This window comes from Mandrillus leucophaeus, unplaced genomic scaffold, assembly GCF_000951045.1.
Source record: "Mandrillus leucophaeus isolate KB7577 unplaced genomic scaffold, Mleu.le_1.0 Scaffold40, whole genome shotgun sequence".
In the NCBI taxonomy this organism is placed as follows: domain Eukaryota; kingdom Metazoa; phylum Chordata; class Mammalia; order Primates; family Cercopithecidae; genus Mandrillus; species Mandrillus leucophaeus.
The window spans coordinates 6,142,178-6,170,049 of NW_012104254.1; the positions used below are offsets into that span (position 1 = coordinate 6,142,178).

Here is a 27,872-nt window from a genome sequence, read left to right on the forward strand (position 1 = left end):
ATCCTTTGAGCTGCCTGGCATTGCTATTCCCATTGTTCTCTCACACGCCTTCTGTTCCACAGCTATTACAGTTGAACACTGTATACAAAGAGTGGTTTTTAGAGTAAAGGAATATTCTCTCCCGAATTACTCTAGGCAGCACCCGGCTCAATGCTGTGCCAGAAATGGATACATTATACTCCACAAGATGTGTGATTAGTCAATAGAGAGGAAAAAAGTCACATACACTGCCATCTTCCACAAAAAAGGAGAACATGCTATTGTAGAAATGATGATACCATGTGAAAAGGTTAATCATAGTCTGGCAATTACAGTGTTGGATGCAAACATACTTTTGCTGAGGCTGTGAGTTTCCTTGATTAGAAGCTCTGTTCCCTGCTGGGACCTTCTCCAGCACCAAGACATCTTGGTCATGTTCTTTAAGTCTGACTGTATTCGCCTCCACGTCCTGCAAATACAAATTACACCACATACAGATGCTGTCGCTTACTCAGACAATGAAAAAAATTTCAAATGCTTCAGAAACTCATTTGGTGCTTGTCATGCTAATTGTTGCGTCTACAAATTAAGTCATTTTCAAAGTCAAGGGCTGGAACGGTCAGAGAGAGGACCAGATGAGGTTTGAGGCATGTGTTTTTAAGACTGCTTTTACCCCAGCTTCAGAAAAACAGCAGAATAAAGCATAGTGTGGTTATGCTCTGAGAAACCTTTGGGAGAAAGAAATAGAGCAGGAAGGTGGGGAGCAAAGGCATTTATTAGTTATAAAAATATGTGGTAAATAGCAAGCAACTTCAGCAAAGTTCTTTTTCTTCTAAGCGTATTTAGTTTCCTTAGGAGTGGGGCACCTCTTCTCTCTAATCAAAAGACTATTTTGTTTTCTTTTCTTTTTTTAAGAAAAATCCATTTGAAATGTGTTAAAAACTCTTTTCGGTTATTTTAAGTGATTTACCATTGATTAAATTACATCAGTGATAATGGTCCTAATCTGATTCTTTCGAAGAATGTTTTGGCTGAATGTAAACTCCTTGTTTGTAAACTTGAAGGAGTTAGTACAGCTTACCTTTAAATTTCAATATCATTGTAAATCGTTAGTTTAAAAATTTTAACATGCTTTTCCTCAACATTTGGCTCCCATTTAAAAAGAGATCAGATAAGAACCAACTCAAATTCCATCTGGTATTTTTTTAATATATCATTCAAGGGTATACATTTTAGCCTTTTTTTTTTTTTTTTTTTTTTGCATTAAGACTATGCATTCCTAAGAGAAACTTAGTTGTTAGAAATTTTGCCACCAAAGGCAAATGCTTAAGGCCATGTAGGGATTGATGTCCAGACACAAGGACAGGAGCATGACATTGTAAATCATCATTAAGTAATGGGAATACACCCCAAAGCACAAAAGCTACATTTAGGACTTGAGGAGGGACTAGAGATGCTAAGGCTGCAAGAGGGATAGAAGGGACCCTGCTCTGTGGGTCAGCAGTGAAACAAAGAGGGCAGTGTGACCCGAGAAAGAACAACCTCCCAAGTGAATTCAAGCTAAGGTGGGAAGGACCACAGGCCACCTGAGAAGCCAGGAGTAGCGGGACATCGTCACCATCCCTAAAAGTCCGTGATCAGGCCTCTACCAGCCAAAGCTGGGTCATCCCTCCCATGGGCAAGGGACCGCATGCTGGGGAGAGACCAGAGACTATTTTTCTAAACATCACCCACCCTCACAAATTCCTTAATAAGCTTAGAGTGGGCTCATCTGCAGAATCAACTTTTAAGTGCAATTGCACAGTTCCCTCTATCACCCCTGTTATTCACCTGCCTGCCAATTCCTTTAGTTTGTAACAATCCTTGATAGAGCCCCTGAAAATGAAAATGCTCGGTTGGAGTAACCGTGATGGATGTTAATTCCCAGTAAAATGGAATCACTCAATAAATCAAGAGAATGTATGATGATATGAGACAGGCTCAGATTTGGGAGGAGAAAGAGGTGGAAACTAGGAAGGTCTAGGAAAGAGAAAAACAAGGAGCAGGGGGAGCTGCCACTGTGTTGGAGAGTGGGATGGGAAGGATGCAAAGAAGGATGCCCAAGATGTCAGAGAGAAACTTCTCAGACTGACATTTTGCCAAGGCAATTCCTATTTATTGTCAATTCTCATGGACCAGTGCAGGGATGCATAGAGGGACTGGGTCCAGCATAGCATCCTGCATTTGCAGTTTTACTGGAATATAACCTCTGGATCCCAGAATGCATACCAACACATTACATATAACCAGGTTTGTAACAAAGGCCTTTTGTGCCTAGAGCACTCATTCATCACAGGACTACTCAATTAAGACTATGCTCAAAGCTTTGCTTATTTAGTTAAAGAAAAAATGGGATGTCTCTCGGCCGCACTTTGCTTTGGACTCACCCTCAGGATCCGGTTGAAATCCTCCTTGTCTACTCTTAAGAAATGGCAATTATCTTCTCGTAAGACGATAGAGGCAGCTCGTGGGGCATCATTCACTAGTGCTAACTTGCCGAAGTCATCTCCTTCATGCAGGGTGCAGACCACACCCTGGAGAGAGTAGAGCACACAGATGAAGAGGATCCCAGAAACAGAGCAAACACAAACACCCACCACCTCCTGCCACAAGACCCCGGCCCATCAAACACTGTAGATAAATGGGCTGTACCTAGGAATGCCAAAGGGGATTACATCATTAAATTATGATGTTCACTTTTCTTTCATTGAGTAATATGGTCTGTGGCTTAAATGTACATACTATAATCCGTTAGGAGAAAAACCCCAGAAAGTACAATACTACTTTAAGTATAATAACTGAGATAATTTATGATTAAAGATGCAATAATATCTTTTCTACATCTAGGAACAATGTTGTTGCATATTTAATTGTGGCACTACATTGCTAATACTTAGAGCCACACTAGTAAATGGAGCGTAATAAAGTTTCAAAAAGAAAAAGATATATATACCTTGCCATAAATGACTACATTCACTGATCCTTTTAGAATAATGTACCAGGAGGTACCTTCTTCCCCCTGGTTAAACACTAGACACAAAAAGATGAAAAGACTTATGATAAGAATAGAAGCACATCAATATAAATTACAGCTTATCAAATCATCACTTTAAGTCCCCAGAATAACGCATACGTAAAAAACGAGAAACATCACTGGCAAATACTAACTTGTTCAGGTGGCATATTATCTCCTTTTCTATAGAATATAAAAGAAAGAGAAACACTGCATTCCTTGCTATGCCCCAAAAGATAGGTTTTTAGTAGATATCAATTTATCAGCAATCCGTTTCTTAAAGCCATACACACTTCTCCCACAATTCATTAAAACTTACCCCATAGAAATATGGTTCTAAAAAGTAATCTGACAAGTAATGCGACGCTTAAAAACATGCAAATCAGCACTACATATTGTTTCCAGATACATACCTACACACACTTGTCCCTTGGTATCCATGGGGAATTGGTGCCAGGACCTCCCAAGGATATCAAAATTCACAGATGCTCAAGTCCCTGATACAAAGTGGTGCATTTGCATATAATCTACACACAGCCTCTTGTATACTTTAAGTCATTTCTAGATTACTTATAATACTTAATACTATGTAAATGCTATGTAAATAGTTGTTATACTGTATTATTCAGGGAATGATAACAAGAAAAATGTCTGTACATGTTCAGTAGAGACACAACCATCCACTTTCTTTTTTTGGAATATTTTTGATCTTCAGTGGGTTGAATTCATAAATGTGGAACACACAGATGCAGAGGACTGCCTGTATTTTTTTAAAAAATGGTTGGAATGATCATCACTACATTCAGAGTAGGAGTTACCTTGGGGTAGGAAGATGAGAATGGGATAAATGAGGGTACAAAGGGTCTTCAAGTGTAGTTGTACAATTATTTTTTATTTTTTATTTTTTGAGACAGGGTCTTGTTCTGTCATCCAGGCTGGAGTGCAGTGGCGTGATCATAGCTCACTGCAGCCTTGACCTCCCGGGCTTAAGAGATCCTTCCACCTCAGCCTCCTGAGTAGCCGGGACTGTAGGGGTGCACCAATCCCCCTGGCTAATTTTTACAGAGAGGGTTTTGCCATGTTGCCCAGGCTGGTCTCGAACTCCTGGGCTCAAGCAATCCACCTGCCTCGGCCTCCCAAAGTGTTGGGATTACAGGCATGAGCCACTGCACCCAGCATGTATATTTAATTCTTTAGAAAATATGAAAAAAGGCCGGGTGCAGTGGCTTATGCCTGTAATTCAGCACTTTGGGAGGCCACAGCGGGCAGATCACTTGAACTCAGGAATTTGAGACCAGACTGGCCAACGAGGTGAAACCCCACCTCTACTAAAAACACACACACACAAAAATTAGCTGGGCATGGTGGCACACGCCTGTAATCCCAGCTACTTGGGAGGCTGAGGCAGGAGAATTGCTTGAACCTGGGAGGTGGAGGTTGCAGTGAGGGGAGGTGGAGGTTGCGCCACTGCACTCCAGCCTGGGTGACAGAGCAAGACTCCGTCTCAAAAACAAAAAAAAGAAAAGAAAAGAAAAGAAAATATGAAAAAAATGGCATAATGTTAGTATCTGACAAAGACTAAGAAGGTATTTGTAATATTCTCTATTTTTTGTTTAAAATAACTATTTCATAATAAAATGAAAGCAATTAGCAAGTTTGAATGAAATGAACACAAGAAAATAAAAAAGAATAGTAAGTCAATAGCAACCATTAAGATAAAAATATTAAAGTAAGCCTTTAACATTTGAAGAAGTTACATTCTTACTGAAATAGATATCAATGTCAGAAATACCACTTTTGATGACTGAAAGTAAAAGAACCACATTTACAATTCATGTTTCCTGCTTATTTGACTCATATAATGTAGCCTGAAGAAAGAGCAAGATTTTCCAAACTATGTCTCTAATGAGTTAACAGGTGTCCATGCAAAAAGTGTTCTACATGTCATTAGGCTCAGGAAGTATCGGTTTAAACATGGTGATAATTTCTCCTTATTGCAGAACTTCTGAGAACACATTAGCATGCTACTGTATCCTGTGACTCTGCAAGAGAGATTGGAGAGGCACTTCCTGACCTTAGTAGATCACTAACCCCGTTTTTTTCTTGAGCCAGATTTTTGTAGGAATAGTAAGGAATGCCAGCTTATATAATATTGTTCACATCTATTCACATCAAATTTCCTTTTCTTGCTTCCAAATATGATCACAGAACTAAACTACAACTTGGATTTTGGTGAGATACTATATATTAACACTGTATACATATTTGAAGCAAAGAAATTCTCTCCAGTTTGGAGCCTAAAGTGGAAGTGAGAGAAGAAAAAGGAAGTAGGATGGGTTTAAATATCATTCTAACTAGCAACCTCAAGAGATCTATTAGTTCTTCTAAAGCTATGAACGGAATGAGGTCACTGGGAAAGATACTGCCTCAGGCCCTTCCTGAAGGGCAGTGACTTCATTCCACCCTCTAAACACTGTGGTGAGTCAGGAGGGTAGTGAGCCAGCGAGACTCAGCCTGGCACCCACAATACTTGCTGGTACTAGAAAACCACGATCCTTCAGAATAATCGGCATGGGCTGGAAATAATCACAGGTCCAGAAAAACAAAAGTGCCACAGGACACCCTGCCACGTCACCAAGTCAGACCCGGGGCCAAGAAGTGAAGCGTTAGCAGCCTGGCTTCCCGTGGCATGTACTCGAAGGGTGCTGGCCAGGCGCAAGGTTCCAGTACAGTTTTCACTTACACACGGTCCCTCCTTTGGCATGAGACTCAAAAATGAGAACACCTGCTAACTCTCGTTTCACCTAGAAGAAAAAGAGAAGAAACATGCAAAGGCCACATTTCCAGGTCTGGGTGGAAAAGGGTTGTGCTCTTTCTAGGGGCACAATGCAAACTGCCCCGGGGCTCCCCATGCAGTCATCTCTCACCTCGCCTGCTGCTGCTGCTCTCATCTAAAGTCACTTCCATTCAATTTGCTGCTAGGTAGGTTTTTAAAGCTTGTAGCTCTTTTTATAGAATAGCTTATAGCTAATTCATACCAGGCAACCCCCTTAGAGACTGTTTCAAACATGGTCCCACCTGCATTAACTAGCCAACTTGCCTGCCTGTCTTTGGCTGTAGGGGAGAAGGGGAGACCATATACAACATCATATGATTCTGTTGCTACTAGTGACTCTTGCTTGCATTACATATAATACATCATGTCAAACATGTTGGAAAATTCTGTCTTAAAGTTGCATAATGAAGCCTAAATGAATGAACACATTTATATTCTTAGTTAAAATTCCAAATTATTCCTAGCTAGCTAAAATTCACATTAGAAAAAAAATTCCAAATTATAGTCCCAAATCATGGCTCTATCTTTCTAAGAACCCAAGAACTTGAGATTTTTCTATGCCTGGGTACCTGGGGTTTGAGGTAGAAGACAAGACTACCCACAATCCTCTCAATTCCACTGTGACCAGGGAAGTTGGATGAGGGGCATGCTGGGTCCCTGGAGCACAGGTAGGGAAAGGGGTCCTTCCTTACTTCCCTCTACATCACGGGCTCATGGAGCCTCAGCTGTCTGCACTGTGTATATGAGGGCTTTCCAGGTGAGGCTCCCAGGCACTACATCTATGCCCTGTGGAGAGAGTAAGGATGGCAAGGGCAGTGGTAGGTAGGAGGGAGGCTGGGCCAGACCACTCCCCTGGGTAGTCCACATAGGTGAGCAAGTCTCCAGACCCTCAGTGGTGCTGGGGGTGGGAGGCATGTGAAGGAGGTTTGTCTAGTTGAAGGGGAGAGGGGATTTGAAGCCCTTTTGCTTACAGCTATGGCAAATGCCTCACTGCTCTCAACAGAGACCTGAACTTATCCCCAACAGCAGGGACCGGCAGGTACTGCTACTGTGAGGTAGCAGAACATCACTTTTAGTGAGCTAGAAATGAAAACAAACTAGGCATCTAGATATCTCTTAGGGACCTCAGTACATACTCTGAAAGTTGAAACCACTTCATTCTTCTTGACTTATTAGCGTGTAGGACATGTATGTTTCCTACAAATCATATTCTTATGGGAGGAGGTGTTTCTATTCCTATTCAGTCAAAAATTTCTGTCTCCTAAATACTCTAATCAGGTAAAAGTTCAGAATCAGATACAGCCACTGGGTCATTTTTTATGAGTGGGTAGTGTTATTTTGACTAATATATCTGAGCTGATGCTCTCTTGAACTTTCTGCTTCCATTCTCAAGAAGGTAGCAAACCCTGGCGGAGTTGGCCCCATAAGCCAAGACAGGTCATCTAGATTTCCCTCTGTCCGCCCTCTGGCTGCATATCATGGCAGGATTCAGAGTCCCTCCCAGGCCTGGCTCTCTTATCTGAGTGTGCAGGTTAGAAATTCACATTCACAGGGAGGAAGCACATGTTCCAACCCTACTCACATCAGACTGCTCTGGGGTTTAGGGCACAGGGGCAACTACCAATAATGAGACAACACTTGATTCCCTTTCAGTGATTGTTCTTGGCTGTAACTTCCTCAGCATCTCATAAGAGTAGAGGTGATTTATGAGGGGAAAATCAGACATTCTTTCCCCCTACAACACCGTAATACTCTCCTCTGTCCTAACAGTGCATTTATTGCAAAGTGCTCCAACCATGCTAAACTAAGAGACAACTTACTGTGGTAGAAAGATGGGATAAGGCTTTAATATGAAGAAGCTCCTCATAGATAATCTCCAGGTCATCCACAGTCCTCTGGCCAGGTCTACAAAGATTAAAAAAAAAAAAAAAAAAGGAAATACGGAAAAAGGGCATCACTAGGGCTTCAAATATGGAAACGGATCCAGGCATCAGTAACATGCTCAGGGATTTCTTCTGCATAAACAGATATTGGCGGAGGGAGAGGCTGCACCAGTATAACCCCTAAAGGGATTTTTGAAATGAATGTGTTCCTTGATGAAAGGATATGGGAGAAAGCCAAAGTCCACAGGATCCCTTCTCCTCTGATCTCAGAGGAAAGAGCACCTCCACTCACACGGTAGTCAGCCAACTCACCTCTCACTTTGTAGATGATTGAGCTAAAAAACTGCTTTACATACCACCTTAATCAGAAATGGCAAAACTTGTCTTTTACCACCACTAGAAACAATTGGTGTAATCAACTTGACAACTGATCTAAATTCCTTGAGATCCTGCGTGCTATCTGAGCTTAGCAGAATAATAATGCCGCTGTCACTATTATTTGGGGTTATATAATGTGTTTTTTCCGAAGGACTCAAACATAGGATGTATGCAGACTCAATGTTTTCTTTTCTAGCCCTGAGGAGATAAGGGCATGAGATGAAGAGAAGGCAAATGGTAGCATCTGGGATTAGTAAGAGAAGGCAAGAAGGGAGGTATATGTCCACATTCCCAAACTCTGTTACAAAAACCACCACTGTCCATGAGACGTTAATCAGTTATGTAAAACATTTTTATTCTAAAATTTATTATAAAACTAGTATCCAATAACATGCATTTAAGGACCTCAGTATATAATCTGTGAAAATTGAAACCACTTCCTTCTTCTTGAATTATTAGAATGTAGGACATGTGTGGGGTCTGGGGGTGTTGTAGACATTTTTGGCATTGGAAGACTGGCATTGGAAGATCAGGAATAGATTCCTAATCATTTTTTGTATCTATAATTATTTTGAAATCATTCATAGCATTTAGTTATATTAATGGGTAGGAGATACAACTGGTCAGTAACTTGAATTTTTTTTTGCTTTCTGCAAAATAAAGAATCCTAACTAATATGTTTCTGAAACTTGAAAACAAACTAATGGGTTATTAATTCTGAGAGTTCTAGGGAGTCAACTGAGAGACAATCTATATATTGATGGATAGGCAGTGTTTACTCTCAACTAATTGCTGCAGTTATGAATGTTATCTATTACATAATCATTGGTCTATTTTGTGCATTTTGTCCTAACATTTTAACAATTTATGATATTATTCAATATTACTGTAACTACTACTAATTAAACATTAAACCCTTGATGAGCTACTGATGATGTACCATCACGACATTATCATTTGTAAGGTGTTCCTTGGTCAAATAAATTTGAGGAGTATTGGTATACTGAACACAGCACTGGATCTAGGGTCTGAAAATCAAGTATAAAATCAGTGCAACCACTCACGAGCCATGTGACATCAAAGTCTTAGCCTCATATGAAAAGTGGGGACAATATCTTTCTGAGAGAGATGGGAGAGCTAACAGAAGCAGCAACCATAGAGGTGTCTACATATTTATTTGTGTAAGTGAAAAAAACCCCAGCAAAGTGATATTCAAAACTCAGACCTTTGCAGAAGCAGTTAAACAAACTTGCAAATAAAGTATGACATTTGGTCTACTAGAGTACATCTGAAACTTAGTTGATTATTAGGTAAGTACTCTTAGTAATCAAAACTCAATTATGAATATTCTAAAATAGTTAATTGGATTAAATAATTTTGCAACCATATTCTCATATGGGGAAGATAACAGATTTAGTGGAGTCTAATTGGAGGAAGAAAATTCTGTACACTTTGCATGATACCTTCCCAAGGACAGCCTTAACATGAACAAAAGAATATTGTAATGTTCTCTTCCAGAATCAACAGGGACTATCTTCCTAATCCTGACTGTATAAAGACAGATACTAAATCCATGACCTGGGAGATGCTAGCCAGGTTCACCTCCTGCTAAGGGTCACCACTGAGGGACACAACTGCACACCAATCTCGTGCTCGTGGTGGAATCCAGAAAGTATGGGACCCATAAAAACACTGAAGAAAAGCTGTGGCCACAGGGGCTCCAAAGGAGCCAGGCCTTCTCTGCCAGAGGCCTCATCTACTACTTGACTTGGACATGGGGATTTTGAAACTGGGAACCTTGGGGATTTAAAAGTCAATCGAGTCACCTTCATCCATCTACTACTATAGAGGCAGCTAATGCGAAAGTCTCAAGGTAGGCATAATAGGATTATGGATCTTCAGCACAAGGAGCAGCCCTGCTGTTCTTGCTACTTGACATCAGTGGCAAATAACACGGAACCCTCCTAGAAGCTTGGCTAAAAGAGAAAGCAGTCACCAAGTCTCATTCGCACCTCCATGGGGTGGGCTGTTATGGTGAGAGGAGAAAACCTCAGCTGGGAAAAGAAAGGCTTAGAATTCTGCTCTAAAATCTGGACATATTCAAAGTTGTAATTTTGGGAGCAGATCTCTATGAGTTTAGGAAAAGTGTTTATATAATATAAACATGAGATCTGTATTACTTAACTTTTATGGATTTCTTTTTTAAAAATGCTATCCTGCCTGGGTGTGCTGGAACACACCTGTAGTCCCAGCACTTTGGGGGACCGAGGCAGGAGGATCATTTCAGGTCACTTTGAGACCAGCCTGGGCAACAGAGTGAGACCCCACCCCTACCCACACATACATAATGATGCCTGTTGGATCTACAAATCTCACATATTAATAATACTGCATCTGAGATTTCAAACAGGATGAAGAACTGTCAGACCCTCAATAAAAATTTGACATCATGGTTCAAGGCTGACCTTTTAGCCGTGATAGCTAGTCTTAGGACCTGCACAAACTGTAGAAGAAGAGAGGTAAAGATGAACCATGCTCACTTTAACCGCTGCCCTCCACCACTGAGCATGCCTGAAGCTCTCGCCTCTCCCCACACTCCTCCCGCTTGGATCCCTTTGTGCTTTACTGAACATTTCTTCTCAATGTCTTTTTGGTTTGTTGTTCTTTTGTCCATCCCTTGTATTGTGTTCAGCCCCCAAGGCTTTGTTCTACCTTCTCTCCCTAGGAAAAACCCTCAATTTCCATCTAGATAATGACAAGACCTAAATCTTGTTCTCCAAACAGCCCTCCTTCCTGAGTTCCAAGGGCTTCCTGGCCATCTCTTCCTAGATAACTCACAAGGACCAGCAGCTTAATCTATCTAGAAGTGCTCCCTCTTCATCACACAAGGCTCCTGGAAACCAGATCTTAACTTCCTTCTCCAGACTTATCTATCTCCCCTCTCTTCGCATCTTCCCTGATAGCTACACTCTCTCTCCAGCTATCCTAGGCATCTCTCCATTTCTCGAACACACTAAGCTTATTCATGCCTGCAGGACTATTTGCATGCTCCTCTCTTTGCTTAAAATACTTTTGTTCTGCCTCAAGCCCAGCTCAGTGTCATCTTTCCTAAGTGAAACTGGCTCTCTAACCTATGTTGCCCAGGCTAGAGTGCAGTGGCATGATCTTGGCTCACTGCAAGCTCTGCCTCCCGGGTTTAAGGATTCTCCTGCCTCAGCCTCCTGAGTAGGTGGGAGTACAGGCACATGCCACCACATCTGGCTAATTTTTGTATTTTTTGGTAGAGACGGGGTTTCACCATGTTGGCCAGGCCGATCTCTCAACTTCTGACCTCAGGTGATCCACCCACCTCAGCTTCCCAAAGTGCTGGGATTACAGGCATCAGCCGCCATGCTAGGCCACTCTCTAACATTTATTCCTCCGTGGCACGTGGTCTTACTGCTGTGGTAATTACAACATACTGTCATGAATGTTATTTGCTTAAATATCCACACTCTAGACGGTTCTCAAGAGAAGCAGTATCTGGTAGTGCAAAGGCACTAGATTGGAAGCAGAAACTGAATTTGAGATCTAAATCATGAACTTGCTAGTGGCCCAACTGATCTGATGACTGGTTTCTGCATCTGTAAAATGGGACTAATACACGGGATTGTCATAAAGGTCAAATGAGGTAACAATAGACATGAAGCTTTGTATACACTGAAAATATAGTACAAATGTAGGGTGGTCTTGTTATCAGGGTGGGTGTTTAATATGGCTCATCGGATGAGTGAACACATGAGTTTTCACGATTCATGCTGAATTTAGGGTCTGCTCAAGGGAGACGGCAGTGGCGCTGTGGAGCAGTTCTTTTGTGGCCTGAGGGAGATGTGTCCTTATGCTTTGTTGTCCTTCCCACTGAGGTTAAGTAAGGCAAGGCATCCATGGCACAACTCGCTTTTGATACAGGGCACATTTATTTCATGGCAAGCAGTTAATTATTAATTAACTACAATTATTAATAGAGGGAGGAGATGTGAAAATGATAGGCCTCACCTCTTACTCCAAATTCTGTAAAATAATAAAAAAGGTCTATTTTTTCTTAGGATTATAGATTTACTCATCTGTCTGTAAAAAACAAATTCCCATCTTAGACCAGCTAAAGGTACTCAGTACCTATGTTGAGATCAGCGGGGCTTTAAACAGAAGTACCATTCAAGACCAAAAAGCAGCACCTTGCTAATCTCTTCATTTTAGCCAGATTTTTGTCTGCCATGCTGAAGGTGTGGCAGAAAAGATATTTTAACATGCAAAATGACATTGGAAAACAAATGAGCAACACCACCACCACAAACGATGAACTATCAGCAGACCAGAAAGTTTGAGGAATCCCTGGATAATAGAGAGCAAATGAGAAAAGAATGTCTGAGAAACAAGACTGGAAGCAACCGCAGCTCAACCCTCACGGAAGAAAACCATCACAGGAGTAACGCAGCATCACTGATGAGACAGCTGTGCGTCAATCAGCCCAGAGGGCAGGAGAGGGTGGTGTCAGAGGGGTTGATCAAAGGGCCCCACAACTTGGTCAGGCCCCTACCCTCCCACGCCCGTCACACTCAGTAGTGGACAGGGGCAGATTTACTGCCAGGCAAGACCTTGTGACCTGCTCTGTAAAACAAATGCCCCAGGAGGACTGAGGGTGAGCACTGAACAGAGGGTGTGAAAACCCCAGGCTCTTCCAGGTGACGCAGTAGGAGAAGGAGGCAGCTCTCCCAGGAAGAGCAGGGAAGGGCTCTGTTCCCAGGAAATCCTCGCTATTTTGGCAACTCATGAGAGGGAAGGGGATGGTGTGAGCCTGCCTGCTCCCCAGGTACCTCTCCCAAAGTGAAGCCTGCCAGGAAACCTGCCTCCTTGCAGGGCCGGCCTCCAGCACTTCCAGGGGAAGCTCTGTGGGGGTGCGACCACCTCATCTGCACAGAAGCCCACATGGGCAGCCTGCTTTACCTCCTGGTCTTTCATTCATCAATAACCCACGCAGAGAAAGAGAGGCTTCCATGGGGACTCCCTGGATGCCTCAGAGAGGTCCACGGCAGCTGTTCGAGACTAGAGGGAACGAAGCCTAAACACAGTTTAGTTTTTGAATCCTAAACAACATTCAAGCTGCAAAGAAAAAAAAAGAAACACGACAAGAACAAAACCCCAACCCTGTGGTCTGAGGTGGTCACAATAATCACAGGGCAAGCGACTATCATTTGGCAATCCACCCAGGCAGCGAAGAACTTTTTGGTCCTGTTTACAGCCAATGTTTTAATGAGGTGAGAGGAGTCAGGACTGCCAGGTGTGAAGAGACTTACTTTAAAAAATGAGTACATTCACAGCTAGCAAGGCAACAAAAGCACTCGTGAGAGATTTGCTGTGAGCCAGGACACTGTCCCTCAGGGGCCTCAACATGTCATTAGGATTGAAAGTTGAGGTGAGTCCCAGGGAGGAGGCCAGGTGGAGCAAAAGTCAGTCTGGTCAACCTGTGACCACCAAAGTGCATCAAAATGGAGCCCCCTCCCACCTTAGGGGAATCTCAGTGTTCGCGGCGGCAGTAACAGAAACCAGCCCAGCCTCTCGGAGGCCGCCAGCTCGGAGCTGCTGTGCCATCTAGTGTCTCAGAAAAGGCTCACCTCTCTACTCTCACATCAGACAAAGGTTCTCCCCCGATCCACCCCACCCCTCAAAGAGCACCCGATCACATCTAAAACTGAGCGCTCCCCACCACAATCACGGAACAAAGTCGCATTTTAAAAGCGGGTTTCTCTTGGCACACTGGCATTAAGCACCTTTCCTGCTTTGGTCTTTACGGGGGTGACAGGGGAAAAAAATGGAGAAGAGATCCTGCAAATCAGCCCCCAGACTGTTCAAACAGTAATGAAAGGGTCCCAAGGACTGAAGGCAATTTGGCTTTCAAGAGTAAAGGGAACACTGCCCGAGCAGGAGGAGAGAACTCCCATGCACCTTCATAAGAGTAACCTACAAGGCTGGGGAAGTGAATTGACTCTCTGGCTGCTCTGAGTGGCAGCCGGTGAATGTACCTGGTCTTTACTTGTCCTTCTCCAGATGTCACAGGGAGAGATATTAGGCATCCCTGCTTCTTTACAAATCTGCGTGGTGCCACATTGATGTGGATTTGTCGGATCCCGCTGTGGAAAGGCCTAGTTTCTGCAAGGGATGCATTCTAGCAGCAATGTCTAGTTACAGACAAGATAATAAATGGGGATGGATAGGGAAGCAGTTTATACATTAAAGGATGGGAGGGCTCAGGTGATATTGGAAGCTGCTAGTAAATACAGTCTTATCAAGGAATTTATCAAGGTCAGAGACAGAGCTCCTCAGTTACTGGAACGTGGATAAAATGAGGGATTCATCCAGCCACCAAGCAGCACATTGGCATGGCCCATGGTAAAACATGCAGGTAAGAAAGCAAATAACCCAGTCCTCTAGGCCTGTCGCCTGGCAGACCTTGGTACAAGGGGAAAAGCACCTGGAGAAATCAATGTCATAAGTATCTACATAAGCCATGGTCAAGCTTCGAGGTTTTTTTTTAAAAAATGCTCTTTTGTGTGTGTGTGGGGTGGGGGTGCTTTATTTTTGATGCAACGCTTCATCTCAATCCACCTGAATCTCTGACTTTTAAGTCCTTTCTCAAGCTTGGACCACTTTCCAACACTGCTAAGATCTTCTTAAGGTCTCACTTCTTCCACCTCCCTTAAAGGAAAGTTTAGTGCAGTTTTGCACTTCCTTTGTCTAGCAAAACCAGCAAAGCATGTTTTTTCTTTGCCTCACCTCTCAGGACCCCTGCTTCTTAAGTGTCAATGAGACATTCCAGGAACCTGGTGACTGCACATTTAAAGTGTCCTACCCAGCTCCGATTGCTCAGCTCCCTGCCATGCCACCACCCCCACACCTTATCTTTAACCCCAAAAAGGACATTTTAAGTTCCTTTTCTAGCCCTAATAGCAGAGCTTGTGTACACAGGGATCCTTTCCTGCTTTGTGAAGTTAGAAATGAATACAGTCTACAACTATAATAACGAGCAAAAGCTTTATGAATATTTGTGAGAAATGAAGTCATCACTGTCAGGGCATGGGGTAAGGGTTCCATAATTCATGGCTTCTGAGGGCTAAGTGTATTTAGGACAATGTGGTTTGATCATGTTTAGAAACTGAATATGCCCAACATTCTTCCAGCAAAAGTGTTTACTACAAGGACACTCAAGGAGTTTAACATTAAACCTTTTAAAAGGCACAAGTACAAATATTTTCCTTTAAAACACCTAAGCAGCAAGTTGAGAAGAACAAATAAATTTGGATGGAGTCAGTATAACCGCTTGCCTCTGAGGATGAAATATACATGTGAGATGGAAAATGCAAATGTTTTTTGAGGTGTTATATGAATGCATTGTTACTTTTTCCTTGCAAAATGTCAATTCTTAATTAATCAGGGACATAGATTATCCATATTTTGTAGATATTTCATTGCTTGTTCAGTAAATTCACTAGTGAGGACACACTTGAGGCAACCTAGTAGAGAGGAAATAATATTGTCAATGAAAGAAAAAAGGAAGAAATAAAATTGGACTGGGAGTAAGATGTGGATCAGTTCCTAGTTCAGTCACATATATTGCTGTGTGATGTTGAGAAAGGCACTTGGTATTGACTAAGTTCAATTTCTTTGTCAGGACATAGTGGATTATCATGAGCCATACTTAATTCACGGAGCTTTTTAGTGATTCAAAGAGCGGAGGGATGTGAGATCACTATATAAACTATATAGTGGTATTCAAATATTAGTGATTAAGTTTTGTTTGTGGTTCTGGCTAGAGGGTTACTGTGGAGTAAGTTGACTCTTTCCAGAGCTGTGGGTTTTCAGTGTTTTTTATGTGATCTTTAGACTAAATTTTCCAGCAACTCTTCAAAGGAGCTGTGAAGAGAGGCAGATTAATTATAAGTTGGGTGCCAGATTTGGCAAATAAAAATATTGCATGAAATATACTTATATCAGAACATTGTTATTCACTGAAATTCCAATTTAACCGGGCATCCTGTATTTAACCTGGCGACCCTAATCATATGGCAATTAAAACTATAAAGCACTTCATTTCTGTGCAATCAGTTTGACAATGGATTTGAAAACTTTAGACCCATATGGCCCATTGGATTCTGCTCCTGACAATACACAATAAAACTCAGGACATAAGATAAAAATAAAAGAATTATAGATTCTAGCAGCATGTAACTCTCTCAGGAAAGAATAATCTTCATCATCATCTTAACCCATTATGGATTAATAGCACGCCTGGGAATCTGCCATGCTAGAGGACTTTTTTCAACAGTAGATGGTGCACTCCATTCTGGTCTATATGGTAATAATTTAATGAAATTAGATTAGTCTATAATCATTATTTTTTTTTTTGAGACAGAGTCTCGCTCTGTTTCCGAGGCTGGAGAGCAGTGACATGATCACAGCTCACTGCAGCCTCCACTTTCCAGGCTCAGGTGATTCTCCCGCCTCAGCCTCCTGAGAGCTGTGATTACAGGCATGCACCATTACACCTGGCTGATTTTTGTATTTTTTGTAGAGATGGGGTTTCATCATGTTGCCCAGGCTGGTCTTGAACTCCTGGGTTCAAGCGATCTGGGTGCCTCAGCCTCCCAAAGTGTTAGTATTATAGGTGTGAGTCACAATTCTTACAAGTCACACCCAGCCTTGTAAGAATTATTTTAAATTGAATGTCCATGACACCTTTCCTTTCCAGTGCTCAAAGCATAAACCCATGAGTCCATTCTGAAGCCCCTTTGAACCATGGCAGGTGGTAGAGCACAGTAAAGAGCACAGGCTCAAGAGTCAGGCAGACCTGAGTCGAAGCCTGAGTCTAGTGCTTTGTGGATAACCAAAGGCAAGTGACTCAGCCTAAGCCTGTTTCCTTGTCCACAAAATGGGAGTAATATTAAGTAACTACCTCAGAGTGTTGTTGAAGGAATTAAGTAATTGTTTAGCATGGTGTCTAGCACACATATGCCCAATAAATGGTGGCTATAATTAAATTCAGTTGGCACTTGTGTTTTCCTTTCCAATCTATTGTGAAGTAGGGAGAGGGCAAGCAGGTATTATTGAACTCCTTTTATACCTTAAGAGACTTGTAATCTGAAGATGTTAGATGATATAATGGTAAACTGGTAAGAATAGAACCCAGAGCTCTTGTGCTCAGTAGCATTTTCACTTTATTTACAAGACTGTTGGGTCAAATGCATGTATCTCAAAGGCTATCATTTCAAACTACAACAAATACAATCTCATAAAACTCAGTATCTGGCTTTCTGTCTTTAGTTGGCCCCTCCAGTCTACTCTCTGGAGATAGCAGAGAAATCAACCTACTACAAATCTGATCACACCACAACTCCCTCTAAAACTCTTCAGTGGTGCCCCAAATGACTATAAAATATCCAACATACACAGAGGGCATGGCAGATGCCCCCACTGACCTCAGCCTAACTCTCCAGCCGTATCTCCTAGTGCTCCTGCCCGGTCACTCCCTCAGTGTGAAACAATTTACAGTCCCCTGCGCGAACTTTCCCAGCATCTTTCTGCCCCACCTGTGCCCCTGTCCGGCTAGGAGCTCTTCCTTTGTTCTGGGAAGAACAGTATTAAAATATTATTTTTTTGCTGCTCTTAAGAAGAAAGGTGCTGAGACCAGTGGCTCATGCCTATAATCCCAGCACTTTGGGAGGCTAAGGTGGGAGGATCGCTTGAATCTGGGAGTTCAAGACCAGCCTAGGCAATATAGTGAAACCTTGTCTCTACAAAAAACTAAAAAATTAGCCAGGCATGGTGGCATGCGCCTATAGTCCCAGCTACTTGGGAGGCTGAGATGGGAGGACCACTTGAGCTCAGGAGGTGGAGATTGCAGTGAACTGAGATCACCCTACTGCACTCCAGCCTGGGTGACAGAGTGAGACCTGTCTCAAAAAAAAAAAAAAGAAAAATAGAAGGGGCTTGAGAAACAACCTAAACATCCAACGATCACCAACTGAATGCATTAAAGAACCATTCAGAGAATACACTATTTAAAAGCTCCATCCTTAAAGGATATTTAACTTTAAGAGAGAATGCTATGATATGTTATTAAGTGTAAAAAGTTAGGAATTAAAAAATAACCAGTGGGATAGGCACTAAAATGTTACCAGTAATGAACTGAGACGTGATTGCTGGTGTTATTTCTTCTTTTTCAACTCTTGTCAGTGGTTTCCAAATTTTCTCCAATAAAGAGATCGACTTTAACAATAAAAAGTCATTAAAACCTTGAGGCAATCTTATAATAAACCCTAAACTGTAGATGAGCCACTAAGTTCATCCTCCCCTCTCCTGAATCTGAATCAGAAAGGTAGCAATCCAATGGTTGGTTTCTGGCCGTGTGGATATGAGGAATAAGAATAAATTGCTTTTATGGGGAGAGGCAGAGAAATGACCCACTTAATGCAATCATTTATCCAGGTAAATTCTACAAGCTTTCACTGGTGACGCTGAAATCTTTCAAGCAATGACCAAGGCGAAGGTCGCCATGCAGTGAAGGAAGGATTCACAGTGACTGTCTTACTTCAGAAGCCTAGGTTCTCTCGGTCGTGCTTTTCTTCTCATCTGATTAGCATTTGAGATGAACTTCATAACTGTGGACATTCTCTTGACACACCCGAGCAGATATCAAAACCCTAACCACCACCAATTTTAGGCTTGCTAATCTGGAATCCCCTGAAGAAACAAATCCCTCTATAATTACCAGGATTTTAAATTCCACACCCTGGAAAAGAGTTTAGACAAGTAAAGATCCTACTGAAACAGGCACTGCTAATTAAGACACAATACACAGGCTCTCACGCGCCCTCTAGAGCAAGTGTGTGGAATGGAATAGCAGCGGGGTAGTCTCCACCCAGCCTCTGCAGGACAGCCTTGCATTAGGGCAGGTAGCCAATTAAGGGATAAACAATACCCTCCCCCCGCCCCACAGTATTTTGCCTTTTTGTCATTTAATCCACCTTAAATTGTTGCCTTTCAACTTTACGCCCTATAGCATATGTTTGATATGAAGCCAATGTATCTCACTTTCTTAACGCCTTAGCAGAGTATGGGCAGTAAAAAAACAAACAAACAAACAAAACCCATTTCCAGGACCTTTGAACATGCTCTCAGTTTTCAGGAGCAAGGTGCTCAGATGGTCTCTTCAAGACAACAATGATACTGGCAATTCTTGACTAACTAAGCCTGTTTTCTCTCTGTTAAAGTAAAATTAAGTAGTAGCTCCAAAGATTATTAGCAGATCAAAAAAAAAAAAAAAGAAGAAGAAGTGAGGGGTATGTGTGTACGTGCATGTAGAGCTGGAATGTCTGTCTCCTAAAATTAGATTCCTTACTTTTCACTTTCCCATCTCTGGGAGCTCTTATTCCAGCAGAAAGAGTCAAAAGAAGAAACTGCCAGCCCAATTCCAATGTTTACAAAGTTTCAAAAAACCTGGGGAGATGGGAAAAATCCCAAGGGCATCTGAAATATTAATTTATCACATAAAATAAACAAACTCATGTTTCTGTGTTTCTGACCCAGTTGGAAGATTCCCCAACTTCCAAAATTTCTCTTAATGTTACACATACACACACACACACACACACCCCCCACACCACACACACACACACACACACACATATTTCTCTCTGCTCGGGCCCAAATGACTTATCTCTTTCTCAACTTACGTAGGCTTCTAGGCTGTTATGCTTTTTCAGAACTACAGACCTAAATTTTGATTTGGGAAATAGTATCTACTTAATCGCCCTCCCACCTTTAGGCTGGTCTCTGATAGACCATCCTGAACATTGGAGCCTATATCTCACTTTAATTGGAAGGAGTGGTTTGAAGGCTTCTATAGCAGAGCATCCTGTCTCCTTGAAGCCTCTTTTTTACCTACAGTTGGCCTCAAGTTTATAATACTCTGCTTATGTAGTCACTCCAGATCCTTTTATGCATGTTTCTCTAACCAAAGTACCTGCTCAAAGAAAGCCAAAATGCACATTTCTACTGGGAAGAGTCCCCATTGTATCTACTTGCTATAGGGCAACCTCTTGTTTTTAGATTTATAAACAAAGCAAAATCAAAACAGTAAGCTCTGAGAGCTCATTCTGTGTTTGATGGCCCTGTCTGGGAGCTACAACAACAGCACCGTCAAACTGTCATCTTCTGTAGTGCTTGCCCCCAAATGCCATCCAGGTCTGCACCTGCGAAACCAGGACAGGCATTGTGAGTCACTCTGTCTGCCACCACATAAAAAGCTAATTTCACATGCAGAATGTATGTGTTTTTTTTTTTCAATACCAATAGCAACAAGAGTGTGCCAAAAAATTTCCCCTGAAGCTCTATTCTGTTTTTTAAACTACAGAACATTCTTTCATAGTTTGACAGTTAAAATGCTGCAGTTAATGTAATAAACAGAGAATTTTTCTAAGTAGCCTGTCAAAACAAGTGACACTTTTTTTTTTGCTAGCAAGTCTCCGATTCAGAACAATAGGAAGTACCTTTCAAAGCAACATCTTCATTATACAATCAAATTCTCAAAGTAATCTTCTCATCAAAGAATATTGTGTTATTTCTTTCCCAGTAATTATCAGAGTTCTGCAACCTCTCTGGCAGTGGTGACTATTATAAAATGCAGCTGTGTTAAGTTTAAAAGTCAGGCGGTCCTGCCCTGGTCAGTATGAAGCCAATGCATCTCATGCCTCCACATTTCTTAATGACTTAGCATTTTCGGCAGTAAAAAGTCAACATTTCCAAGACCTCTGAACATGCCTTTAGTTTCCAGGAGCGAAGTGCTCGTTTGGTCCCTTCAAGGACAGTAGTGATACTGGCAATTCTTGATCAACTACGCTTGTTTTCTTTCCACTTAAATAAAGTAGTAGCTCCAAAGATTATAAGCAGATCAAAAAAAAAAAAAAAGTGTCTGTGTGTGTATATGTACACGTAGAGTTGGAATGTCTGTCTCCTAAAATTAGATTCCTTATTTTTCACTTTCCCATTTCTCGGGAGCTGTTATTCTGGCAGAAAGAAAACTGAAGAGTTCCAGAAGTGCCAGCCCAATTCCAATGTTTGCAAAGTTTCGAAAAACCTAAGAAGATGGGAAAATCCCAGGGCCACCCAAAATCATGTATCTCGGAATATTTGTAAAACCTATACTTTAACAACTAGCGATAGAATGGAAGAGTATCAGCTTTGGAATGTAATATTCTATGAAGAATCTGGGCTGCCAGGGATCATGCAATTCAATGGTGTATGGAAAACAAAAGGAAGCACAAGCAGCAACTCCCATTTCTCCCAAGGAGACTCATGAAAACAAGCTCTCAGGTCTCTTGTGAAGAAGGGTAAATCAAACAATTAGCATGAATGTTCCTAGCATACAGCAGGCACTCAACTGATGACTGTTGGATCTTAATCTAATTTGGGAATTCCTCTCCCATGGAATTATAAACTCCCCAAAGGCAGGAGCCATTTTATTACTTTTTTCTTTTGATCTCTTTGGTAGATGCTCAAAAACATTTGTGAGTCAGATGGCATTTCTGCCTCCCTCGGAGCAAGTAAGAGCTGAGGGAACATTAGCTGGGACTGTGTATTCACACTTCCATTCATTCATTCACTCACTCAGCAAAGGTTTACTGATGGCTTACGTGGTGTAATGCACAGAGCTAGGGATATGGCCTTACTAACTTCCACACCAGGTTAAACCCTCCTTTACATTAGGCTGTGCTAACACACTCTAAATGATTGCTTGCATAAGTAGTTGCTTAAGGTTTATCCTCTGCGCTAGACAGAAAACTCCAAGGAGGAAAAGGCTTCTTGTTCAATGCTTACCTTAATGCCTTAGCACCTAATATAGTGTCTAGAACAATGTAGGTGCTCAGTAAATGAACAAATGCAGTAAAATGAGATCTGTCTTTGCCTTTGAGAAACTCATAGTTGACTGTAATATTTCTCCACAGGGGCACTGTTCTCAGGACAGCTCTTTACTGTGTTGGGTTCCTAGGTACTGCGGTGTGTTTGGCAGCCCTTGGTCCTAGCCACTGCCCAGTGAGTGCTAGCAGTTGGCCCTTTCCTGCGCTTTGACAACAGCCCTTAGGGGGCTGTCCCACCTCGATTCAGAGCCACTGCATATGCTGGTCTGGATGCAGGTGGCAGCAAGGAGGACAGCAAAAAGGGGATGGACCCAGGAAATGATGGGGAAATATGCAGGAGGGACAGTGGGACAAGAGGGGACAAGAAAGAAAACATGGCTTAAAATGGTGGTGTTCATCTGAGTTTCCCGGGCCCCAGGGATTCTCTTGGGCCCCCTCAGCCACGCTGTCCTACGATCCTTCAGAGAAAGCATACACTGGCTGGGCAGGTTTCTTGGACCCCACTCCTGCTTGTGTCAGTGAAGCTCTAGCTTTGTTTGATGTTTTGGATTTTCCTGTTCATATTTTTGTGAGAAGAAAGGGTTTTGAGGCTTACAGACCTGAGGAGCATGGTTCTAGAGTTAAGGATGATGGTATCTGCTGGGATGAGGGAGGCCTTGGAAACACATGGTGTGGGAGAGTCAGACCCCACGAGAGAGTTTTCACAAAGGGGACAGCCCTGAGTAAGGGCAAGTGAAAGAATCCTGGGGAAAGGAAATTAAAGTGCCTTCAGGGAGGCTCCTGCCGGTTGGTCTGAGGGGCAGCCTCTGGGAAGGCTGGCCTGAGGGACACCTCACTCTTGGAAAGCACCCAGCAGACACCCAGGACATGTAACATGGAATGCCCTTGTCGAGACTAATGCACCAAGGTCAGCCAAACATGACTCAGAGCTGACATCCACAGCTGGCCAACGCTGGCTGCAGGGCAGAGGGCGTCTTCATTTCCAGCCGAAAAATACAAGCCTGTGTGCTGGTTTCAGAAGCAAGTGCCAAGTCACCGCTTACTGAAAAGGTTTCCCTGAGGATCAGGACCACAGCGTGTGCTTCTTTATATGCCCCATAGCCATTAGTGGAGTGCCCTGCATCGAACGGGGGCTTAATGATACATTCTTCCTGAGTGGATGTGATTAAACATTTCAGAGTCCTCAATGGCAGGTGGTGGCCTGCTCCTGAAGGTAAGGTGGGTTCAGCTGAGACAGAAGGGAGAGACTGCCTCAGTGGCTCAATGGGGGACTTGACAGGGGTAATGCAGATGTGCTGTGCTCAGAAGAATGAGCTTTAAGAAGCCTCAGAGGAGGGTAGGAGCATGTGCTGACTGAGTGAAGGAACAAATGAACGCAGGCCTGGCTATGAAGGCTATGGCCCTGATGACCTCTGTCCTGTTGCAGTAGGGAGAAAGGTGCTACTGCAGACTGGCATAGAAACAGAGCAGTTTCTGTTTGTCATTGACCAAAGGTCATTTAATATGGGGACTCAGTTTTGACAGCCCGAGCCAACTAATGACAACCTCTACAGCTTTAACTCATGCAAATGGAAAATAGAGCCATCTGGATCAAACACAAAAATTAAAATAACAGAGACAAGCACTGCTGTGGCACCCTTCAGCTGCTCCCTTTTGTTCCATGGGGTACGGTCAGGGCTGTTGAGAGCAGCCTTGTGTCTGTCCCCGCGGTACGTCTACGCACTAGGCGGCCTCGGGACCTGGAGGGGTGAGCCACGAGCTCTCACTCACGGTTTGCGGAGGATCATCCTCATGTGGGCGTCAGGGCCCATCTGTGACAGCAGAAGCATGGTGTCCTGGAGCTCCTCATCACACTCCTTCTTCTCCTCCTCAGTAGGCAAAGGGGCATCCTCGTGCTCGTCATCCAGAAATCGATAGAACAAATATTTGTCTTGGAAATGGTGCTCCTGGTCCACTACGGGAAACATGGAAGCACGTGTCAGCTGTGGCACCTCAGCCTCACAGCTCCGTTCACTGGAAACAAATGCAGGGTGTTGGGCAGGATGGCCAAGTGGCAGCAAAGCCGGGAGCCTCCTCACCCTTCTCACTCTGCCCTGCCCAGGCTGCGCAGCTGGAAGACATGACCTCGGGGCTGCAGTCATGCATACCACAGCCCTCTCAGACCCGCCCATCTCCTGGGCCTCCGTGGGACTCCCTTTGAGGACCTGCCAGCGTTTCTGAGATGAACAATTTGACCTGCAGAAATCGCCTTCCTGATATTTTCTAGGATGTGGGACCTGTGTCCCCAACAGGAAAGGAACCAACTGCCAGGTCATGTTCTGTCACGGCTTTTTAAAGTACAGGCTTTAAAAACAATCTGCTTTGTCAGGATCAGAATTTATGTTATTCTTTCTATATGTACTGTTTATCAACTGTACTGTCTGCACTCTGGAAAAAAATGTTAGTATAAAATTAGTTGTTTGAACAAAGCTGACCAGACCAGGTTTCTAGATCATATACTGCTAGAAGGATTTTGTGGTAATTTTCTTCCAAATCTGATTTTTTAAAGTTTTTTCCTCTTGTTCCTTTAAACAGGATTTAAATCTTGGTAGAACAAAGACAATGAACGTGGCTCAGAATCCCTCATGTACATGTCTTAGAGCCTTGAGCCCCTTTTCAGGATGGAGCATCAATACTCTCAAAAGGTAAAGACAAGCAGTAGATCCCCTGCTGCTCAAAGGGTGATTCCTGGAGGAGCAGCAGCAGCAGCATCTGGGAACTTGTTGGAAATACAGACTCTGAGTCCATTCCAGATGAGCTACGTCAGAATCTGCACTTTAACAAGAGTCCCAGGCGACATGTATGCACATTAAAGTACGAGAAACGCTGGCAAAACCATTACTAGATTCCCAGGTGTTGGAAAATGAAATGAATGGTTTTAATATTTTGCCTGTTTGGAAGTGTCTTAAACAAATGGCATGAGAGTTTGGCCAGAGTTACATGCCAGTCCTGAAGAGCTACTCTGTTCAATTATAGCCCCTGCAGTTATCAAGAGCCACAATTGCAGAGCACATTCTTGATTTTAAATATGGTCATCCTGTGGGTATACAAATTGGCTCTCCCAGACAGTGGCACAGTTAAAAGGCAGCTTCCGAATTCATTACTTACTTTCATGTCATCAGCCCAGCCACACACTTCACTGCTCTTCATTCTGCCCCTGTATCAGGATTGCTATGCACTGCTCAGAGTATAATCACACTATCAATGAACCGTGAATGCAAACTAATAAACATAATTGGAACTGATGCACTCGGGCTGCAATTTCATTTTCCTTTCATACATTCTCCCAAGTTAGGAAGGTACAATGGTGGAACATAGCAATCAATAGCATCTACTTGCTGCATTTGTATCGCTAAATGAAGATGCTAGCTCTGCAGGTCCCTAAAGGGATTGTAATTCTTTCTTGCCCATTTGGGAGTTCAGCAACTACTTACCCAGGGAAATGCACTTAGCATTTCTTGAGAGGGGCTCATCTTACCGTGGTTGAGAACACCGTCTTCTAACAGGACTTGCCACATGCCAACAGCTTGAGTCCGGGAGTGAACACATGGTGTCTGCTGCATCATCCAGTCCACTAGCTCAGTTCCCACACAGCATTGTCTAAGGAGAGGTGAGACATAAAGGGTGGGGAAGTCACCTCTTTTCAGACAGAGGATGGGAGATGGCTTCTGAGAGGAGAACCTATCAAAGGGCTTAATGGTCTCCTACCAGAAGAGGTCTCACGGCAAACAAAGCACCACACGCAGTAGCTTCAGGTTCTCAAATGCTAATACAAGCCAAAAAAGCCACTCAGCTCATGACAGACCTTTAAAGCAAGGTTGGTTAAATGAAAGCATTACAACTTGCAGCACCAGGGGAGACCAGGGGGCTGCCAGAGGGGGAGATTGTCTGGCAAGTTAATCAGAGGAACAGAAACTCTGTCCTAGTGAGCCAGTCCCAGAAAATCTCAGTGCAAGATGGAGGCAAAGCAAATACATACTGACTCTCTCCACTTGAGTCTTGTGCCGAACGAGTTAATGTTTATGAGGCAGTCAGAGGTGCTATGAAAGGCGCCGTATAAGTGCAAAATTATATAGCACTTTATATTTTCAAGTAATACTACTGATCTTCCTCGGAGGGGTGTTGGGAGAAACAAGCAATTAGGGATGCAAATCTCCTTGAAAAAGTTCTGTGTAATGAGCATTAGCACTTCTCCAGAGCCTGTCATCTGAAGAGCTCCAAATGCTTGCTGGCTTCCTGTATATTCACACATCGATCCCCAAGATGCCCTTCTGTGATGAGTTGGTCTGGATAAGCAAACTGCATACATTAGTTAGGAAATGCATAAGCATACACACTCACATATTCGGGAATACCGAAACTGCCCATGGGGTGAGGGAAGGGGGCAGGTGTCCACAACATGATGGTTCAAGAGAGGAAATGGAATCTTGAAGTCCTAGTGATGGCTCAACCCCAAGGGATGATGGAACAAGGCAGGGAGTCACAGAGCAGCTGGCTGTCTGCAGCTGGGACTGAATCACTGGTGGCCTCCCCTCTCATGCTAACGACAGCACCACCTCTGGGGCACGGGCTAGGGAGCTCCTCTCTAGTTGAAACTGGAGGAGACTCATGGTTCTGTGCCACTTTAGGAACAATCTTGAAGTGGCGGGAGACATGAGATACAGAACTACGTCTGCTACTTAGCTATGTGACTTTGGCCACATGGTTTCAACTCTCTGGTTCTCACTTTCCTTGCCTGTAAAAAAAAAAAAAAAAAAAAGGAGGAGCAAATGATGGCCTCTAAAGCCTTTTCCAGCTCTAATAATTTTAATCTTAGACCTCTGAAATCTATCAGAGGAATCGTGGGATTCCTTGATTTGGGGTTGACCCTGACCTCACAATATTTCACAGGGAGGGTATACTGAGAAGGTCATTATATTTCCAGGACTGCCCTTATTACAGTCTATAACCATACATTAGAGCTTCAATGGGCACAGTCACCTACTTATAAATCATTCTGAACCAAACACAAGACCTTCCAGAATATTTCTTTCCTAATTTGAGAATTGATTAATGGTAAAAATCATGTAAAAATACATAAAATCAATTTAATTTGGCTTTTAATTCAATGATTACCTTTACTAAAAAGAGCACATGGACTTGAGATGATCCCAGAGCATCTGATGAGTCCTTACAAAGGGTATAAGAATCTTGCAGTCAGACTACTGAACAACGACACACAGTTGTGCCACTTGCAGCTGATGGAATCACAGGTATCCTTTCCATTAACGATCCCTAGATGATTTAGAATTGACAGCAGACCTCTAGTACAGTGATTTTGGGGGGTTATGCTGCATCTGGAGAGACTACAGCCCCCTAATACTGCAGCAATAATATAATGGAGTGAGAAGCAGGAGGGAGAGAGAGAATGGAACTGGAAAGTATAAGATCTGGGACAAGGAACTCAGACTGTCCTGCAGAAAAAAGAAATCATGCTTCCGGCTTCCAGTTGAGTCCTATGGTTATTCCCAATAGATCATTAATTTGTGTCACAGGTTGTGGAACAGACATAACACCTATATTTCAGGGGTTTAAAACCTTAGTACAATGGAGCATGAAAGAGATGATGGTTTCTGACTTCTAGTTTCCATGATCTATCATCAAACATGACATATTTTAATGAATTTTCCCTAATGCAAGTCAATACTTGGCAAAGTGCAATCACATCTTAAATTAGGGGAAAAAGTAATATAATTTTGAAAAGAAAACGTTCCTTT

At 42.8% G+C, this 27,872-nt stretch overlaps 1 protein-coding gene across 6 annotated transcripts in view; it reads right to left on the minus strand.

The window, feature by feature from the left end:
* The window catches only part of RAPGEF4 (Rap guanine nucleotide exchange factor (GEF) 4), a 308,011-nt gene that overhangs the window by 61,183 nt on the left and 218,956 nt on the right, over positions 1-27,872 (minus strand). For all 6 annotated transcript variants that reach the window (XM_011991906.1, XM_011991905.1, XM_011991909.1 and 3 more), the window contains 7 exons: positions 25,595-25,716; positions 23,848-24,031; positions 7,688-7,772; positions 5,775-5,835; positions 2,972-3,048; positions 2,406-2,552; positions 333-448 (listed from right to left, as the gene is read on the minus strand). In XM_011991906.1, coding sequence (XP_011847296.1) covers positions 333-448; positions 2,406-2,552; positions 2,972-3,048; positions 5,775-5,835; positions 7,688-7,772; positions 23,848-24,031; positions 25,595-25,716 — 792 coding nt within the window. The remainder of the gene's footprint in view (positions 1-332; positions 449-2,405; positions 2,553-2,971; positions 3,049-5,774; positions 5,836-7,687; positions 7,773-23,847; positions 24,032-25,594; positions 25,717-27,872) is intronic.